This window comes from Euprymna scolopes, chromosome 19 (assembly GCF_053919585.1).
Source record: "Euprymna scolopes isolate OS-2025 chromosome 19, ASM5391958v1, whole genome shotgun sequence".
Classification (NCBI taxonomy): Eukaryota; Metazoa; Mollusca; class Cephalopoda; order Sepiida; family Sepiolidae; genus Euprymna; species Euprymna scolopes.
Genome location: NC_136500.1, coordinates 34,803,825 through 34,825,510, shown reverse-complemented (window position 1 = coordinate 34,825,510; position 21,686 = coordinate 34,803,825). Strand labels below are relative to the sequence as shown.

Here is a 21,686-nt window from a genome sequence, read left to right as displayed (position 1 = left end):
AAGAGAGAGAGAGAGAGAAAGAAAGAAGAGGAGAGAGAGAAGAAAGAAGAGAGAGAGAGAGAGAGAAAGAAAGAGGAGAGAGAGAGAGAAAGAAAGAGGAGAGAGAGAGAGAAAGAAAGAAGAGAGAGAGAGAGAAAGAAAGAAGAGAGAGAGAGAAAGAGAAAAGAGAGAGAGAGGAGAGAAAAGAGAGAGAGAGGAGAGAAAAGAGAGAGAGAGGAGAGAAAAGAGAGAGAGAGAGAGGAGAGAAAAGAGAGAGAGAGGAGAGAAAAGAGAGAGAGAGGAGAGAAAAGAGAGAGAGAGGAGAGAAAAGAGAGAGAGAGGAGAGAAAAGAGAGAGAGAGGAGAGAAAAGAGAGAGAGAGGAGAGAAAGAGAGAGAGAGAGAGAGGAGAGAAAAGAGAGAGAGAGAGGAGAGAAAAGAGAGAGAGAGGAGAGAAAAGAGAGAGAGAGAGGAGAGAAAAGAGAGAGAGAGAGAGGAGAGAAAAGAGAGAGAGAGAGAGAGGAGAGAAAGAGAGAGAGAGAGAGAGGAGAGAAAAGAGAGAGAGAGAGGAGAGAAAAGAGAGGAGAGAGGGGAGAGAAAAGAGAGAGAGGGGAGAGAAAAGAGAGAGAGGAGAGAAAAGAGAGAGACAGAGAGAGAGAGAGGAGGGAAAAAAGAGAGAGAGAGGAGGGAAAAGAGAGAGAGAGGAGGGAAAAGAGAGAGAGAGGAGGGAAAAGAGAGAGAGAGGAGGGAAAAGAGAGAGAGAGGAGGGGAAAAGAGAGAGAGAGGAGGGAAAAGAGAGAGAGAGGAGGGAAAAGAGAGAGAGAGGAGGGAAAAGAGAGAGAGAGGAGGGAAAAGAGAGAGAGAGGAGGGAAAAGAGAGAGAGAGGAGGGAAAAGAGAGAGAGAGGAGGGAAAAAGAGAGAGAGAGGAGGGAAAAGAGAGAGAGGAGGGAAAAGAGAGAGAGGAGGGAAAGAGAGAGAGGAGGGAAAAGAGAGAGAGGAGGGAAAAGAGAGAGAGAGGAGGGAAAAGAGAGAGAGGAGGGAAAAGAGAGAGAGGAGGGAAAAGAGAGAGAGGAGGGAAAAGAGAGAGAGAGGAGGGAAAAGAGAGAGAGGAGGGAAAAGAGAGAGAGGAGGGAAAAGAGAGAGAGGAGGGAAAAGAGAGAGAGGAGGGAAAGAGAGAGAGGAGGGAAAGAGAGAGAGGAGGGAAAAGAGAGAGAGGAGGGAAAAGAGAGAGAGGAGGGAAAAGAGAGAGAGGGGAAAGAGAGAGGAGGGAAAAGAGAGAGAGAGAGGAGGGAAAAGAGAGAGAGAGAGGAGGGAAAAGAGAGAGAGAGAGGAGGGAAAAGAGAGAGAGAGAGGAGGGAAAGAGGAGAGAAGAGAGGAGGGAAAAGAGAGAGAGAGGTGGGAAAAGAGAGAGAGAGGAGGGAAAAGAGAGAGAGAGGAGGGAAAGAGAGAGAGAGGAGGGAAAAGAGAGAGAGAGGAGGGAAAAGAGAGAGAGAGGAGGGAAAAGAGAGAGAGAGAGAGAGAGAGGAGGGAAAAAGAGAGAGAAAGGAGAGAAAAAAATGAAGAGGAAAGAGAGAAAGATAAAGAAAGAGAGAATAAATTATAAGCTGCATTCCTCTTCCTTCCAGTATAAGATAGAGCAGTTTTTCATTATTGTATACAAAAATGTAGACGTGTATTTTTAAACTAACCCCAGGACATGCTCTAGAATTCTTGACTGGCCAGAATGATCTTTAGAACGATTGTGATCAGGCGGCGTGCGAATGCTTGATAATACCAAATGGCGTAGAAAGTCTGACCTTTCAAATATGAATAAATATTTGTATTATCAGTTTTACCTAATCATGCTTGTAAAAAAAAAAAAAAAAAAAAAAAAAAAAATGTAAGAACTTTAAATTCTTCAACATGCTTCTGTTTATACCAGAAAATCGGTTTAGGAAAAGGCAAAGACTAAAAACAAAACAGCTTTCATGCAAAACTGCATAGCACCAAAAAGAATCTGCAGAAAGATTAAAGAATTGCATAGTATGGACGTTCTACCACATCCATCCTATAATCCAAACATTGCTCCATCTGACTACAGGCTATTCCAATCAATACAACGCTGTATAAAGTGTCATTGATTTGCGTCTTTCAATAAATTGATAAAAGGTTGTCAAAATTTTTTCGATTCAAAAGGATTGGTACTTTGAACAAATCTGAAAGCAAGATGTGTACTACAATAGTGTTCATTTTGAAGAATTTTTAAAAATAAATTTTCATATAATAAATCATTAGGAAGCTACACTCAAAATCAATTTCCACGATGTGAAGACTTCCAACTGTTCTTGTTTATAATTATGATTTCACTATTATACCACTAGCAAAAAAATTACATTTTATAATTGATTTTGTCAACACACATTATTCATAACTTCGGGGTTAATCGTTTTACTAACACTACAGTGATCCTTATCCACTTTGTAACATTTTCTGAAGCAAATTCACAAGTATATTTTTATGAGTACAATATTTTAAATATACAAGGTGCATTAAATACGTTTCCAGACCTTTTTTGTGCAAGTATTTAAAATTGTCGTAGACTCTTGAAATTTCAGTATGTTATTGCTATACATCTTATGAGATGACTGACCAATTTTTATAATTTCAGGTTCAAATAAACAGCTACAGAAGGAATTGAAATACACCCTACTAAAGCCTGATTGTCAAAGCTGGTGAATTTCAAAAATGCAATCTGGATATGAGGACACTTTAGAAGAACGATTTGCAGTAAAATTCTGTTTTAAACTTGGAAAAAATGCCACAGAAACGTATGGAATGCTTTAGACTGCTTTTGGATCATCTTGCATGAATCGAGCATCAGTTTTTGAGTGGCATAAGACATTCAAGGAAGGTGGAGAGTCTGTGAGGGATGATGAAGTGGGGAGAGGTAAGGAAGTCAGAACAACAGAGTTGATTAGCCAAATAAAGAATGTCATAAATAAGGACCATCGTGTATCTATAGAAACAATAAGTACACAGTTTGATGTCAGTGTGGGAACTGTACACACAATTATTTGCAAGGAACTGAAGATGTGGAATATTTATGCCAACTGTACCAAAAGTGCTCAGAAAAAAAAAATCGGAAAGAAAGACGTTGTCATGACAGCAGGAAGATGATCAAGCTGATCAATTCAGATCCCGCAGTTCTTGATGCTCTAATGACCTGCAATGAAATCTCTATCTACTGCTTCTCACTGGAAGCATGTTGGCTCTCCCAGACTCGAGAAGACCAGACAGAACAAATCCACCCAAAAATTTATAAGGATTCATTTTTTGGGACTGCATGGGCATGATCTACATGCACTGGGCTCCCAGTGAACAGTCAATGTTGAAGTTTTAAAGTAGCTGAGCAGCAGCTTGGTTCCCACCAGTTTTGGCAAATAGCAAACAGAATCCTGAACAGAAGCGTGTGCTCTATCCCAACTCTCATAAATGGACCTGAGGTAATTTCGTCAGCATCAGACAAAGCCAAGCTCTTTGCCAAGAACTTTGCAGCTAATTCTAACCTTTGCAACCAAGGCTGCCAACCTCCAGTATTTCGTCCTGTATCAGAAAACATGCTATGTGATATACAAATATCTGTGCATGAGGTTGCCAAGCTAATCAAAAACCTTGATTCCAGTAAAGCAACCGGCTCTGATGGTATTCCAATTATAGTACTCAAAAGACTTCAACAAGAGCTTGTGCCCATACTTACAAAACTGTTTAAACGTTGTCTTAAGGAGAATTGCTTCCCGTCACCCTGGAAAATCTCATCAGTATGCCCCATATTTAAGAATTCAGGTGATCGCTCATCTTCCTCTCAGTACAGGCCAGTAAGTCTCCTGTGCGTCATGAGTAAGTTGCTGGAATCTGTTAAATACAGAAGTAATCAACCATCTTAGCAAAAATAACCTTAGTGACACACAATATGGTTTCCGTTCTGCTAGATCTACAGCAGATGTGCTTATAGTTATATCTCATAGGATTAGTGAATCTCGACGGAGGCTACTTTTCTAGGGCAATTGCTCTTGACATATCAAAGGCCTTTGATAGAGTATGGCATAGAGGTTTACTTCACAAGATCTCCAGCTACAGTATAGCTGGAAATGTCTTCTCAATTATTAAATCATTTCTCTCTGATAGGTTCATAAGAGTAGTGGTTGATGGGCAGAAATCAGAAGCACTTAGTATTAATGCTGGAGTCCCTCAGGGGTCCATCCTGGGTCCAACTCTCTTCCTGATCTATATTAATGATCTTCCAAATCACATCCTTACATCATTCGTACACATCTATGCTGATGACACTACAATCTATGGTAGCATATCTAAGACTAAACGACCAAGTTCTGATTCTCTCTCCTCTGATCTTGAGCAAGTGGTACAATGGGGAAATAGGTAGCTTGTTACTTCTAATGCATCTAAAACCAAGCTTCTATCTTTACATCATCAATGCTCTGATCCCCATCTGGCATCAATTGAAATGAATGGCTCTCGTCTTGGGGAGGCTTCATGTTTTGACAAGTTTCTGGGCTTGATCTTTACTCCTGATCTTAAATGGAACACATACATTAAATCTGTTGTCAAGGCCTCTGGAAAAATGGTGGGATCCTTCTATCGATTCAGTAGATATCTCACTGCTGATGCAATTCTCTATCTATATAAGAGCCAGGTACATCCAAGGATGGAGTACTGTTGCCACATCTGGGCAGGAGCTGCTAGAAAGGACTTATCCTGCCTTGATAGAGTTCAAAATAGACTTCGTAGCCTTGTGGGGGATATCCTTTTCTCTTCCCTGCAACCTCTTTCTCACAGAAAAGATGTTGCGAGTTTGCTTTATCATTATTTTCATGGCAGGTGCTCGGCTGAGCTGTATTCTATGCCCCCCCCCCTCGCCACACAAGAAACACCCGTCTAGCAGAAAACCTTATCACTAGTTTCCCAGACTCTTTATCTATGCCTAAACCTAAACGTAGATTCCATGAGCAAAGCGTCTTTCTTAGAACTGCACGCCTATGGAATTGTCTTTCGTTTTTCTGCTTTCCAGCTGACTACAATATGGTTGCCTTCAAGTCTAACATAAACAAGTTTTCGATGAGCTGTTCCATATAAGCTAACAAATTTACTGAATCTCCATTACTAACGGTTACTATATTGTTTCAATTTCTACTGTACACTCTTTAACCCTTATCCTCGAGTAGCCTCCTGGCCTTGATAAGTGTTGATGCCTATGTAAAAAAAAAAAAAAAAAAAGGAAGAGATTCTACTAGAAGAGACCAGCACTCTTCAAATTGAGTCAATAGCATTTCCACCAGGACAATGCACTCGTCCGCAACTCCATCCTTGTCACAAACTATTTGCCCAAGATGGGCATCATGACAGTTCCTTACCATCTCTATAATCCAGACCTTCCGTCTGACTTGATTATTCCTTAAGCTCAAGAAAAAAAAACTTACAGGCTGTTATTATTAGAAAATTGAGGAGATGAATAGACTGTGATGAGGGTCGTTAACACGCGTACACAAAATGACTTCCATGGGGCCTTCTTTGTTGGAACGGTACAACAAACGCATTGTAGCTGGAAGAGATTACTTCAAAGTATTCATATCAATAAAAGTATTCATATCAATAAAAGTATTCATATCAATAAAAGTATTCATATCAATAAAAGTATTCATATCAATAAAAGTACTCATAAAAAAAAGTCTGGAATCTTATTGAAGGCACTTCACACACACACACACACACACACACAACATACACCTGTAAAGAATGTATACAAAATTTTCAATTATCCGACAAGGGGTACAAATAAACTTGAAAAACTTTATTCCATGGAGTTTCGAAAAATTCTCAGAGGAAAAACGTTTGCAAAATATACAATAAATTTTTCTGGTTAATACATTAAAAGAAATTGCAAATATGAAATGAATCATATTTGCATAAAGAGTAATTAAACAATTTCTGAAAGTTTATAAGGATTCATAATGATTATGAGAGTAGGAACAAGCAAAAAAGGAAAAAAGGATATGGGAAAAATACATTGAATAAGGTAAATTTCAGGAAGAAATAGGATAAATCCAAAAAAGTCCATTGATAATCCATAAGAACGGGAAAACAGAATTACAGATTTCCAGGTTAAATTAATGTTTCCAGAGAATCTGTTAGATCATGGAGAAGTAAAGTTTTTTTTTTGTTTGTTTGTTTTTGTAATCGTGTTTTTTTTGTTGTTTTTTTTATTTTTTTTAAGTAACAAGTAAGGCAATATGGAAATAGGAAGTAGCAAAGCCATTTTAGCAAATGGAAAAAATTGAAGTGAAGATTTAGGGAAAAGCAATACATATAAAATTATAGGTTGTATTATTAGATCATATATATATATATATATATATATATAGATAGATAGATAGATAGATAGAGAGAGAGAATTGACACTGTAGAGCTTTACACAACACTAAACTGTAACCCGGCCAGTATTTGTTATATTAAATACATCATTTCCTAACTTGGATATTGGATAATGCATTAGCTAATAGTTATGACTGTTGCTGCTTTCAAACAGATATGGCTACATCTTTTAGAAACTACTATTCATCTTTTATAACATCCATATTCAAGTATACAGACATCTTTCTCCTCCTCCTCCTCCTCCAACGATGACGACGATTCAACTTTGTATATTTTTTTTTCTTAAAGTATCGATTTTGATGGGCTTATGCATATGGTAGTGAAACATGTTTTTTTTTTAGGCATAATAATGATAATTCAGCAGAAAAGCATAGTTTATGTATTTTGAACACAAGGTGATATTTGGCACGAACATAATCGCCCATGAATACTTGCTTAAATTATTCTTACATGATCTTTTCTTTCTTTTTAAATGATTCCAACTCAAAAACCAAAACTGCAATTCTTCTCTCTTTGTCACAAACATGGCTTATGGAAAGTGAGGACTAAAAGACAAAATGAAGGAAAATAATTACGGATATGGCTTACACAAGAGGAATCAAGTCTTCAGGAATTTCACATGTTTATAAGGGATGTATTTTAATTAGTACATCATTAATTAAAACTAGCAGGACCTGTGGAAATTCCATGATTATATTCTTCATCTGTTGTATCTTGCTGTCATGCTTAAAAGAAGTTTAGGATATTTCTATTTTTTGGATGTTTGGTGCAAACACAGACCCAAAAATATCACATTTGTTTAAACTGTACCAACTTTCAATACAACAGATACTACATTTTGAAATATTCATTCACAGAAAATAAAAAAAAAAATTAATTTCAAACTAATTAGGTACAAATCATCAAAAATGTGTGGAAAAAGTCTATCCTACGTTCAACTAGAATCAAACTTGTCACCATAATACCACATTTTCTCAATGAGCTATACAAATCAAGATATCTTCAAATTTGTTGAAATTTTATTTTAAAAAAATAAATCTACATACAAAAATTCATTGGAATAACATGGGTATACCACACTTTGATCTTAGCCAGAAAATCAAAAATGGATGTTGGCAACTTTCAGTACCAGATATCTGATTAGAAAGACTTCTAACTAGAAAGATATCAGAGAAACGAATACCAACAATAATCAGAATTCATTAGAAATGAATGATGGTCAACAACAGTGACATCAGATGAAATTTTTAAAATTTCTTTGTTTTGCATTTCATCTTCAGTGATTGGATATCTCATCTTTTTGAAAAAAAAAGGGGGGGGTCATAATGTATGTACAAGCATGAAATTCTCTTAATTTATTCAAAACTTTTAAAAATGAGCCATATTTTTTATCTTATATAATTGGAAGAATATGTAAAAAGGAAATTTTTTTAAACGTTCCCCAATGGTAGAGGCAGAAAAATATTTTAATAAAAATGATATAATACTAGATCTGTCTGAAAAGTAACGAGAATAAGTGTGCTGTGGGAGCTATGGGGAAAAGAGGGAGTATTTTTGGAATATATAACTAATCTTAACTCTGAAAACACTCCATTGTTTGTTTTTTTTCCGCATAATTTCATTTACACTTATTAGATACCTACCTACTTGCCTCCCCACGAAGGCTGAGTTAGACACAACATTGATTTTTAATGTGGAAAAAAATTCAGCTCCCAAAAAGAGATACTCTGGATTGAGATACAAATAAAAATGGTTTTGGTCTAGAAAAATGTCTCTTTCATTTACAGAGGACAGAAATGTTTCAGAACAGATACTACACTTTATTCTAGTCAAAAAGCCTATGTTTTCAAGTTGTTCTACAGTGAAAAACCAAAAAAAATTGCATATAAAGCAAATAAAAAATAAAGAAAAAAAAATCAATAATCAGTAAAAACATAAGATCCCACAAGCGGAATGTTTTCACAGCTTTTGCAAATGTGACAAAGAAAAAAAATGTGAAAACCGATAAAAGTGATAAGAAAATTATATTGGCACAATTATTGATGGAGTTTAGACCGATTACTGAACACAGCTTGAACGAGTGACGCCAATATTTAGAATGAGAATGAAATGGAAGGAAAAAGAGAAAGACCCCAAAAGACAGAATGGTTTTTAATACATCTAGATAATATAGAGAAATTCTAGATAATAAAGGCCCACATTTAAGAATGAAGAAAATAGAAGTCAAAACAAATTAGGAATGATTCACAGTTGTGAGGTTAGGTGACCGTATCAAAAAACAAATTTGAAAATCTGAAGTCATTTTCCTAAAAGAATGACGCAGCCTTTTTCCTGATATCAGAATCGATGCTCGTCTCAAAACAGCAATGGGGTGGTACGAGTGAATAATACATAAAAATACATAAAAGTCTTTCTCTCATTTCAATAATCATCCCTATATATAATAACTTCAATGCAGAAATTCCCCTCCAGACCAATATACCATAGGTTAAGAACAATAAATGGCACATACAAATTTATTATGTCTGCACTATTAGCCAATATCTTATATAACTATAGAATGATATTTTAGACACATTAAACCCTAGATTTAATCCTAGGAGTGTCATCACTATCACAAACATCCACAATGGAAGTAGCTGTTTTGTTTTTGTTTTGTTTTTTTAGAGAGAAAAATAAGTGTACTACTCCCGCTCCCAGTGATGACCGGGTAAATATATACACAGTACAACTATATTATCTTACCACATTTATTAACTGCATCATACACTGAAACACTTACAAGTACCTTTACACTTCCTTATTCGAAAATAATGATTTCTCCCCACTTGCATTCCAGGTATTCTCATTGGCTGAATATGTAAAAATTTGTTATTCCAGATTACACATACTTATGCTAAAAACAAACACTTCAAACCTCCACCATGGCCTCTACATCTACACAAATCAATATCTTTCTGAATGTTAAAGCAAATAAAAAATATTCTAGAATTCTAATAATCATAACTATATGAAGTTACACCCCTACATTTAACTACACACACACACACACACAAAATCGCCTCACTTTTTTGCACAAAAAAAAAAAATTATTTTCCTATTGTCGAATTTTCACAAAGTTTGCTTTTTTCTTTTTCTAAAAAAATATTTGTCTTTCTGAATTTTAAGGCAAATAAAAATATTCTAGAAATCTCAATCATAACTAGACGAAGTTACACACACATTTAACCACACACACACACACAATCACCGCACATGGTTTGAAAAAAAAAAATAAAATAAAATAAAATACTCTCCTATCGCTGCAGTTTCACGAGGTTACAGACGAATATTTACATTACCTTTCCGTAACATTTACTTTCCCAAAAAAGTATTCGTAATAAAACTTTGGTAATAAGTTGCCCAGTCTTCTTTCTTAACTGTTTACATATCTTTTTTTATCATTTGGTTTCAACGTCCAATATTAGTAAACTAGATGAACTTTCATTTCTTTTAATGTCTGATTTCAGTGTCCTAAATTATGATCACAAACTGAACGAATTTTAGTAAACAAGAACTTTCTTTTTCTTATGTCTGCTTTCAGCATTCTAAATTAAGATGGCAAAATGAACACATCTTAGTAAACAAGACGAACTTGCTTTTTCTTATGTATGGGACAAAATGAACGAATGTTAGTAAACAAGACACTTTGTCTTTAGAATCTTTGATTTGGGCATCATACATTATGACATGATAAATTGAATGAAACTCTTCACACTCATAGGATGGGGTGTCTATTCCAAGAGCCATTCTTAATATGGGGAGGTTGAAAGTGACCAGAGAAGTTGGAGGTGTCCGTTCTGAAAGCCGTTCTTATCATGAGGAGCTTGGGGGATGGATGGCAGCAACAACAACATAAATTTTTACCTTAGATAATAATATATCTATAATATAAAGCTGAACATATGTGTGTGTCTGGTCACAAATAGGCTTCTATATGGTTGACTATTATAGAAAACTAATCACATATAATGATAGATGTATTGAGACACAGGAATGGGTATGTTTGATCTGGTATAATGATGATTCATTAAAATTGTGGGGTCTGCGTATGCACCTGGTCCACAAAGTATGGAAATAAAAAATTTAAAAATTAAAAAAAAAAAACGTTTACAAGTGTTTTTGATATAGATGTACATAATAATACTTTGATAAGTATGTTTTAACTTAAATAGGGATGGTATAATAAAATTATGGGGTGTTCGTTCGCGCCTGACCTCCATAGAATGGAAATATGTCACAAAGTTTAACAAGGTTTTTTAATATAGATCCACAAAATATTGTGATAAGTGTTTCAGTGTGAACAGGTATGGTATAATAAATTATGGGGTTTATCTATTTTATTTTTACTTTCATCATATTTTGCTTTGGTTTTGATACCCCCAAATTTACAACCCTTCCTTTTCATAACCTATCATACTTTCATAAATCAGAGTCCATTTTCTGTAGGCTGTTTTTGAACCCAGTCAAGATGGGTACTTTTGCTAGTATATATATATATATATACACATATATATCTCACTGGCCACCAGATTAGTATGCACAGGTGAGAATCAAATCTAAGTATATTCGACCGACACTGTCACTCCCTAACTAACTTCTTGGTTGATAGTATTTGCGCTTGGGGATCTTGATACCGACTATCAAAGTTAAATTTGTGGCAAATATTTTGACAGTTACCACCAATACCAAAATGGGGTGTCTATTCCGAAAGCCGTTCTTAACATGAGGAGGTTGGGTGTTCGATAACAACAACAGTTAAAATTTTTCTACGAGACGAGGGGGATATGCTTCCACTTATCAACACCGGTTAGCTTAGTTGTATTAATATTACACCCTGGAAAACTTCAGTCTGGCCCGTATTTTTAAATTCCAGAGACCGGTCATCTCCCTCTCAGTACAGACCAATCAGCCTCTTGAGTAAGTTACTGAAATCTGATAAACAATGACATACAATATCGTTTCCGTTCTGCAAGATCTACAGCTGATGATATCACACAGGATTAATGAAGCTCCTGAAGAGGTTTCATTTCTAGAGCATTAGCTCTTGACATATCAAAGTTTACTTCTAGTTGTGCAGCTGCCACTGCGCAAAGGCAGCATGCATACTGCACATTTAACCAACATAAGTCCAGTTCAAACAGGCAGAAGTATATAGAAATAGCACCAGCTAAGGGAGAATTTACTGAAACCACCAAAAAATCGCATCGAAGCACAGAAATTAGGAACCCGTGACTTCTGGAAAATCTACAACAGTTCCCCCCACTATCCAACACTCATGAGGGTGTTTGCTCAGCAACCAAAAAGGCTAACATGCTTGCCGGGTGGTTTGCCTCAAACTCCACACTGGATCCTGCTAACCACCTCCTCATAACTTTCCTTTGCAGACAGACGCCAAACTAGAAGATCTGAAAATCACCCCTTCTCAGGTGCATGCTATCATAAAAAATCTTGACACTTCAAAAGCATGTGGACCTGATCTCATCCTGGCTATGCTATTAAAACGTGCTCCACCGAAGTAGCTCCAGTTCTCTCTAAACTTTACAACCTTAATGAATCTTGCTTTTCTGCCTGCTGGAAAACTGCTTCTGTGGTACCAGTTTTCAAGAATTCTGGCGAAAGAACTGACCCATCAAATTATCGCCCCATTAGCCTCCTCCCACTTTTGCCAAAATATTTGAGTCCATAATTAACCAAGCTCTAGTCCATCACCTTACTGATGCTAAACTTCTGACCGATCAACAATATGGATTTAGGCAAGCCCGTTTCACAGCAGACATCCTAACTGTAATCTTTGAACGTATATACCATTCACTGGACAAAGCAGACGGGGGTAGAGTGGTAGCTCTAGATATATCTAAGGTTTTTGAAAAGGTATGGCATGAAGGTCTTCTCAGGAAAATCAGATCATACGGTATCACTGGAAGAATACTTACCATAATTAAATCCTTCTTAGATAAGAGAAAAATCCAGGTTGTCATCAATGGTCGTACATCTAAACAATATGATATAAATGCGGGAGTACCTCAAGGGTCTATCCTTGGACCTTCATTATTCCTAATATTCATAAATGACCTCCCTGACAAAATTGTCTGTGATATGGGTATATATGCTGATGACACCATGCTCTATAACAGACACGACAAGAAAACAAATGAACACATGACTAAACTTGTTTCCTTCAATAATTACAAGAAACCTTCTCTGCCACCATATACCACGCAATAGACAAAGACTTTATCAGAAAGTACATCTTTTAAACTCCTCGGCCTAATGTTCACAGGAAACATGAGTTGGGACAATTACATTGAGAGCATTACCAGGACTGCTGCAAAAAAGGTAGGTTCTCTCTACCAGGCCACCATTTGCCCATGGAGTATTGTTGTCATATTTGGGCTGGTGCATCTGCTACTAGTCTCTCACTCCTAGACAAGGTTCAAAAGAGAGTCACCAATCTGATAGGTCCTGAACCGTCATCTAAGCTTCAGCCTCTGTTCCATCGACGAAATGTTGCATCTCTCTGCCTATTCTACAAGTACTTTAACAATGAATGCTCCAACAAACTGCAACCACTTGTAACCCCCCCCCTCGACATAAATACCCCCGACGAACCCGACAAGCAGCTAAATCCCATCTCTACACAGTAGTGATCCCTAGATGTAAGAGAGCTTTCTACTCCAGTAGTTTCTTCCCCAGAACCGCTAGACTTTGGAATTCCCTTCCGGGTCCCTGCTTCCCCAACTGTACTAACATGCAGAAGTTCAAGTGTAATGTGAACCGACATCTTGCTGCCCAACTCCCTACATAATACCCATGTAGCTTATGTCCTTGATAGTAGCCCCCTACATCAAAGTGGCAATGTGCCTTGTTTGGGGTGAAAATGTAATAAAAAAAATTAAAGAAAAGAAAAAAATACTATCTGTATAAGAGCCAGGTATTCAGCTTTGATAGAGTTCAAAACCAGCTTTGAAACCTAGTAAGTGATACCATTTTCTCTTCCCTGCAAACTCTTTCCCACAGAAGAGACTTGCAAGCCTGTCTCTGCTCTATCATTATTTTCCTGATAAGTGCTCGACTATGGTTCCCCCTTGCTAAACTTTCACAAAAAACACTTGACTAGCTACAACCACTATATATAATTTTCCCACAATAACTGTGCATAAATCTAAATGCAGATTCCATGAACAAAGCTTCTTTCCAAGAACTGCCCACTTGTAGAACACTGTTCCACTGGCCTGCTTCCTGGTTGAATACAACATGGTAGCCTTCAAATCCAATTTAAACAAGTTCTTGTTGAACCGTCCCCATAAATTAACCATTATCTTCGAGTGACCTTAGGGTCTTGATAAATGGTGATTTCCAAGTAAAAAAAATTTACTTCATGCAAATAAAACCTCTGTCAAAATGAAGACTTGTTTTTTTTTCATAAGTATCACAACTTATCAAGGCTCAGGGGCCACTCGAGGACAAGGGTTAAAGAGTGTATAGTAGTCAATTGGACAATATAGTAATTGTCAGTAATGGAAATTCAGTAAATTTGTTAAATTAAGGCCTTGTTTACATTGGACTTGAAGACAACCATATTGTAGTCAGCTGGAAAGCAGGAAAACAGAAGACAGTTCCACAGGCGTGCAGTTCTAAAAAAGAAGCTTTGTTCATGGAATCTACGTTTAGGTTTAGGCACAGATAAAGAGTGGGGAGGAATTATTGATAGTGTTTTCAGCTTGACAAGTGTTTCTTGTGAGAGTTTGGCGAGGGGGAGACCATAGATTGGAGCTCAGTCGAGCACTTTCCATGAAAATAACGATAAAGCAAAGAAAAACTCGCAACATCTCTTCTGTGAGAAAGAGGTTGCAGGGAAGAAAAAAGGACATCTCCTATAAGGCTACGAAGTCTATTTTGAACTCTATTAAGGTAGTCCTTTCTAGTAGCTCCTGTCCAGATGTGGCAACAGTACACCATCCTTGGAAAACTTGGCTCTTATATAGATAAATAATTGCATCAGTAGCAAGATATCTACTGGATCGATAGAAGGATCTCACCATTTTTCCAGTGGCTTTGGCAACAGATTTGATGTACGTGTTCCATTTCAGATCAGGAGTAAAGGTCAAGCCAAGAAGCTTGTCAAAACATGAGGCCTCCCCAAGATGAGAGCCATTCATTTCAATTGATGCCAGATGGGGATCAGAGCGTTGATGATGTAAAGATAGAAGCTTGGTTTTAGATGCATTAAAAGTAACAAGCCACTCCTTTCCCCATTGTACCACGCGCTCAAGATCAGGAGAGAGTATCGGAGAGAACTTGGTCGTTTATGGTCTTAAATGTGCTACCATAGATGGTAGTGTCATCAGCATAAATTCCTATGAATGATGTAAGGATGTGATTTGGAAAATCATTAATGTAAATCAGGAAGAGAGTTGGGCCCAGGATGGAACCCTGAGGGACTCCAGCATTAATACTGTGAGCTTCTGATTTCTGCCCTTCAACTACTACTCTTATGAACCTGATGTGCTGGTGTGCAGTGAATTAATGGAAGACGAGATGACACATGAATTATACATGTATCAGAGTTATCATGTAATACATCTATAAGAAAGAAGAAAATAGTAAAAAAAAAAAAAAAGAAAAGGAACCATGGTGCAGTGGTAAGAGTACTTGGAAATTTAGTTGTAAAGTGATATTCTCTTGAAGGTTGAAGGTTCAATCTTCAGCGTGGGTAGCCGAAAAATACAATTGCGAATGACTTAGAATCTTTATCTAGTCGTGGCTGACAGAACAAGAGCATGCTACCCACATGAAGTATATAAACGGTTCCATTTGAAATTCCATGCAGATTCCAAAGTTCGATGGAAAGATTCCCGAGTTTGACAAGATAACCTGAAGAAGGTTGGAGGTTACATCGATCAAAATGTTGCAAAAATGGTATTCAGTAGTCTGAAGAATCCAAATAATATAAATAATCAATTCTCATATCAAAAACGTAAAAATTTTTTTAAAAGGGAAATAATAAAAAAAACCCCAGAAAACAACTGACCTTTTGAGGCGGAGTACCAATTGCAAATTCAACATAATATCCTTGACCAGGTTGACCATGTAATTTTACATCATGAACATAATTAGCTACGCTTCGTGCTGAACGAGGTGAACTCTCCAAATGTCTTCTGGCTGGACTCACTGCTCTCTTCAATCGAATATGAATAGTATCCGATACACCGGTAACAAAATCTCCCTTTAGCGAGAGCAATAAAATTAAACTCAAGAATATTAACAACTGACTCCTCTGAAGTAACAGTAAAGTTGCAGATATTGCCAAGAAATTTCCATCTGCCGCCATGGTAGATGGATTCGATTTTCTCTTTCAAATAAAATCTATAAAGATTTTTGTTTCAATTTTTTTTAGAAAAACAGTTTGTTGGGGGATGAGTTTGTGTTCTCTGTTCATCATCTCTCAGGAGAGATGAAAGGAGAGGTTATCTCGACATTTCCATTAGTGTGTTCAGTTAGGCACCTGTTTAAAAAGAAAACGAGAAATACAATTAATTTAGGAAGATTACAAATGTTTTTAATTTTTGATCCTCTGACAAATGGAGGGTGGACTTGTAAATTCACCCTTGTCCATTTGTCTGCATGCACTTTTCTCAATAAATATGTCTTGGAATTTTTTGAAATTTTGCACAAATATTAAACATAATGAGTATAAAAAGTAACAGAATGGATTTTCCGGGAAAACTCCACTTGCCCCCTCTCCTCATGGGTGCTTTCGGGTTAAAATGGCTAAAATTGACGCTTTTTTTGCTTATTAAAAAAAAAAAAAAAAAAAAAAAAAAAAAAATTGATGCCTTAAATTTTTATAAAACTTTCTGAAAAGTTGTAACTAATTGATTTCGATATAATTTTGTTTGTCTATACTTTCTGCTAACTCTTTTAGGGCTAATAAAAACACTCCATTTTTGGGACTATTTTACCATATCTGTCCAAAATTTTCTGTGTACATCCATTTAGCAGTTTTCCATGGTGCTGAACTCAAATTTACATATAAACTGCACCGTTTGTTCATTTTCATCAGGATTTGACATCCCCTGGGGACTTTTGGGGTTTAATGAGGGGGGGGGGCAGATGCTGAACATAGTCATTTTTTTTCATGCCTCGTTCACTGTGCACTCACAGGGGACCATGCATGCTTCACTTGTTTTCATAGAAATCATTCAAGACAAGGCATGAAGCCACTTGATGTAAGGAGCAAAAAAAGTACTTCAAGGTTAAAAATTGCCAATGATAAGCATTAAATGGAATAGATTCTTACCAAGAAAACAGTAATTCTTTCCCTTTTATTAGAAACATCACTGATGGAATGTGAGGACTAAAGAACAAAATAAGGAAAGTGAGAGTTACGAGGTTGTCGAAAGTAAACCCAAGATCCACTTTCTCTATTAATTTTTAGATGGAAGAGTTTTTTTTGTTTTAACACATAACTCGTGAAAGGTTCGATGGATGAAGAGATAAACATCTAATTCTCTTTTGCACTATGCAGAGAGTGTATACTTGAAAACTTGACTTTACCCACATGTGATAACAAAAACAAAAAAAAAATCTACAAAAACTAAAATTTAAAAATACATGCCGCGTTTATGAAGCGGATGAATAATTTTTTGTTTATGAATAGTGAGGTTAGGTTTTGTTGGAAGTGTAGGGCAAACAGCTAATTTTAAATACTTTCAATTAATAGTAGTTTATTCATTAAAAAGGAAATAAATTGCAAAAGCAGTTACACTGTTGAATTGTGTCACAGTTTATAATTTGTTTAAAATAAATTTAATGAGTCTAATTTGTTTAAAGTTAAAAGAATTATATTGTAATGCAGAAGATAACATTTAATTGATTCATTATTTTTTTATATCCCTCATGTTCAGCAAGCCTTTCCTTAAGTTTGCACAGAGTTTCACCAACATATATTTAATTGCAATTACATGGGATGGTACATAATCCTACATTAGATGTGGGTATTTTAGGAAAATGGTCCACTGTTTTAGTGTTTGTTTTATGATTTGTGATGTAGTTTGTATTGTTTGAATTGCTATTTGTCTTTTTTTTCTTTTAAGATTATTGTAAATTAATTATTATTGTAGGTACATGTAAGAACTCACTCATGCACAACATAATGAACTCTTCTTAAAGCAACAGGTACCAACACTTGTGGTACGCATGTACTTCATAGTATGCCATGTTTGGTGTTAAGTGCTACAACTGTTGTTCTCTGTATATTCAGTTTTGTTCTCAATACAAATACTTTTTCTAACCCATATCTTTGTCCATGTCTTCTTTAGTGACCCTTCGGAGCCACAACAGTATGTAAAAGAAAATGCCTATTTTTAAGAGGTGTTCCATGTATATGATTTTTATTTATTACTTCTGATAAAAATTGTAGGTATTTTTTTCTTTGCATTTAATGTAAAATATGTGGGGTATTGAAATGCTTTGTCTAAATTTATATTTGGATTGTTTTTTATGTCGTGTGCCAAAAATTTTGAATGCGTATTCAGAATTTGTAGCACACAATATCGAAATCTTCATGAAGTACTAGCCTTCTTATTCTTGAAATTTCTAAAATCTCGCCCATTCAAATTTAGATTACACTCAAATACTGACTACTTTAAATAGATCGGCATTTTCATTGTTCTTCCTGAAAACATGCAAATAGAATCTTAAAAGGAAAGAAATCTAAACATGGTCAAACCCGTCATAAAATTTACCTGTGAAACAAAACAATAACCCCATACCATTTCTGAACATGCTTATAATAAAATCCAACAATACAACCTTTAAATGTACAAGGAGTTCCAAAAGTCTTGGCCATATTTTCTCATATCTGCTTAACTATAAATGGTAGCAAGATGAAAATGGTGCCATTTTAAAAATAAATGCATTCAGTTTTTTGTAAGGTTATTGATTTTTTTTCATTGCTTTTCAAATCCAGTAATGGCGTTCACTCAACCAGAAAAAGCATTTTGTGTGCTTGAATTTGCAAAAGCTGAACCATCGACACTTGTTCAACGTGCATTTTGAAAAAAAAAAAAAAAAAAGATCTTACACCTTGCGATTTTCTTGTGAGGATGTATGAAAGGACTGGTTTATGTGCAAGAGACATGGATGAGCTGAAGGCTTAAATAACAGAAGCTGTTGCAACCATTAACAACGCAATGCTGGGATGTGTTTGGCAAGAATTGGACTATCGGCTTGATGTGTATCTTTGAATATTCCATGAAGAACTTTAAGAACATGAAGAATTTTACAAGCTTTCTGAATATACCAGACGAGTTTTTATATCCTTGATAGTTCTCAGAATATTTAACGTCAAAATTGTATATTGCAAAACTACACAGGAAAATTTCATACATTCTGATTCGCACTATAATAAACTCCGACACAATTCAACAATCTAACAATTCCTACAATCTATTTCTTTTAATCAGCAAACTAATATTAAATCAAACCCGATTTAGGATTTTACAGCAACAAAACTTTTTACATAACATTGATATTAAAAAAGAAAAAAAAAAAAAAAAAATTATATTCATTCACGTCATAAATGCACCACATATTTTGAATTCTAAAGACTTAGGTTTTTAAAAAAAAAAAAAAAGAGACAAAAACATTCTTTTCACATCATAGACACACTACATATTTTCAAACATTGATTTATATTTTTCTTTAAATCAGCAACCTGGAGAAAGTCTTGAAATAAAAACACTTTTCGTGTTGAATTAGTGTTTCCATAATTCTCATCATTATATAAGTTAGGTATGTGAATGTTTATATATTTTATGCACAGGATTCACTCCAAAACTAATTAACTAATTATAAATTCATTATGAATTTTGGAACACAGCTGAGAGGTGTAAGAGGTCCAAATGTGGGCTATATTTAGTTTAATTCAAAGAGGGGAAAAGAGAGGGTTGAAGTTCTTTGTAAAAACTAAGATACCTCGGATTTCAGAAATCTTAATCATAGGTATTAGACATAAATAACTTTGTTTCTTTAGAGCGTTTTTAAAAGGTTTTTAGGGGCATAATATGTGCATAACTGCCACTTGAAAATTCAAATATTTCAGATTTACATCAGATATGATCTAAAGTCATTAGATACTAGTTAAGCAGGATTCCCTGATTTTTAAATTCCCCTTAAGACCTCTTAAGTTTAATCCTTTAATTTTAGACATTTTGTAGAATCAAATTCATGTAAAAAATTTTTATCAAAATTGATGTAAGACACAAAAAATATTTCAAGGTCAAAAACTATCCAATGATTAAAGTTAGATGGATGGATTCCGACCCAGAAAAGTGTTTCTTTTCGCTTTTGTCAGAAAGTTAGAACTGAAAGACAGAGTAAGGGAAACGAGAGTTACAAGGCTGCCAAAAATAAATGTAACGTCCACTTCTTACACTCCTTAAATTTACTATCATTTTTTTTTTTTTTTTTTTTGTTACTTTATAATATACTTTCCAGGTTTAGATTTTATTTACTCCTTGATTATTGCTCTTTTGTTTTTACCCCTTTATTTTAAGAAATAAAGAAGCATTTAATGAACAAATCATTTTTTCCTTATTCGGTAAGTATTAAAGTCGCTCATATTTTATGAAAAAGCAACTTTACTACTTTCATTTAATAATAAAAAAAAATCATTATATTGTTTTTGTTGACATTCAAACTCAACAGGAAGTCTGTGGCTAAACATAGAAATCTAAAGCAACAAACATGATCCATTAGCATATCATTTCTCTAGTAGGTACTTAGAAAACATTTAACATGTGTCTCGCCATTCTGATTACTTGGAAGGAAGGAGGAAAGAAGGAGACAATCAATCAAAAAATATCAGGCCAGTGCAAAAGTTGTTGCTGGCTTGTAGAAGGGACATTTTAAATCATTGTAATTTATTTTATGCATACTGTTATTACTTAAACATATCACCATGATTAATTCATAACTTTTTTTTTTTTTTAGATTATTAAAACATTTTTTTCTGCAATATTCTCACCCATGTTGATTCAAAAACAATCTTTAGTTGACAAAAAGGAAGCCATCTTCCATCATGATAATGCTCATTCTCATACAGAGATTCCTTAAGAGAATTTGATTGGGAAATTTGACTCATCCTGTATATTCTCCTGGGCTAGTTCCCTTGGATTATCATTTATTTCGAGGATTACAAAATATTTAGATGGTCTTAGGTTAACATCACAAGTGGAGATTGAACAAGAATTAGATTCATATTTCACATCAAAACAAAAAATTTCGCTCGCAATGCATTTGTAAACTCGTTGATAGACGAAATCAATTTATAGAAAGCAAAAAGGTCGTTATTGTTATGAATAAAGATTTTCAAAAAACAGTTTTTCATTTTCAATATTTTAAAATCAGCAAAATTTTGCACCAACTTGACAATTAAATTCTACATCATTTTATGTAATCTTTTCACTGATCTCTCAAAAAGCTTTCATAAATAATGAGACTGACAAACCGGAATATTAAGTAAACCAAAATAGGAAGTCTTAAAGCCAAGCGATGATTACTGAAAAATAGTCACTTGTGTATTTTAGGTAAAAAATCAAATAGATGGTTTTATTTTTAAGGAAAATAAAAGAAAATGTCCGTCTTTTTATCATTTAAGTTATTTTTGTAAAAAAAAAAAAAAAAAAAAGTAATCAAATAAGTAATTTGAATATTTTGGTACTTCTGCAGTTTACAAATCGTGCTGAAAAAAAATAACAATTTAGAAAGCTATTCTTAACATGGGGAGAGGAGACTTATTTTGTACTTTCACCTAACAAGTGAATAAATAAATTTGGATAACTGAAACTCTTGCTGAAGTTATATTATGGTGGAGGTTTAATAACAGGAACTAAATCTGACAACAGTTTACTGCCAACTTGTTTCTCAAGTGAGTGGCTTAATATTCTGTTTTGCCAAGACTTAAAATTCAATTAAACATCTATCCTGGAAATACAGAGAAAATAAACCCCAAAAAAACTAGCAAATCTTCTCTCAGAAGAGAGCTGCAGGGAGAAGAGATTATCTCGTACAAGATTGCAGAATGGATTCTTTACTGCAGGTGGCACCTCCCCAGATGTGGTAACACTATATTACAATTCTTTAGAGACGTTTGTTTGAAATGACTGCAAAATATTAAGGCATAATACTTGTTAGTTCAAGGATGCAAATAAAAGCAAAGCCCTATAACAAGCTCAAC

At 35.0% G+C, this 21,686-nt stretch overlaps 1 protein-coding gene across 2 annotated transcripts in view; it reads right to left on the bottom strand.

Moving 5' to 3' along the window:
• Positions 1-21,686, bottom strand: part of LOC145303511 (beta-secretase 1-like) — a 163,658-nt gene that overhangs the window by 79,916 nt on the left and 62,056 nt on the right. For both annotated transcript variants that reach the window (XM_080144945.1, XM_080144944.1), the window contains exon 2: positions 15,477-15,950. In XM_080144945.1, coding sequence (XP_080001071.1) covers positions 15,477-15,776 — 300 coding nt within the window. In that variant the 5' untranslated portion in view covers positions 15,777-15,950. The remainder of the gene's footprint in view (positions 1-15,476; positions 15,951-21,686) is intronic.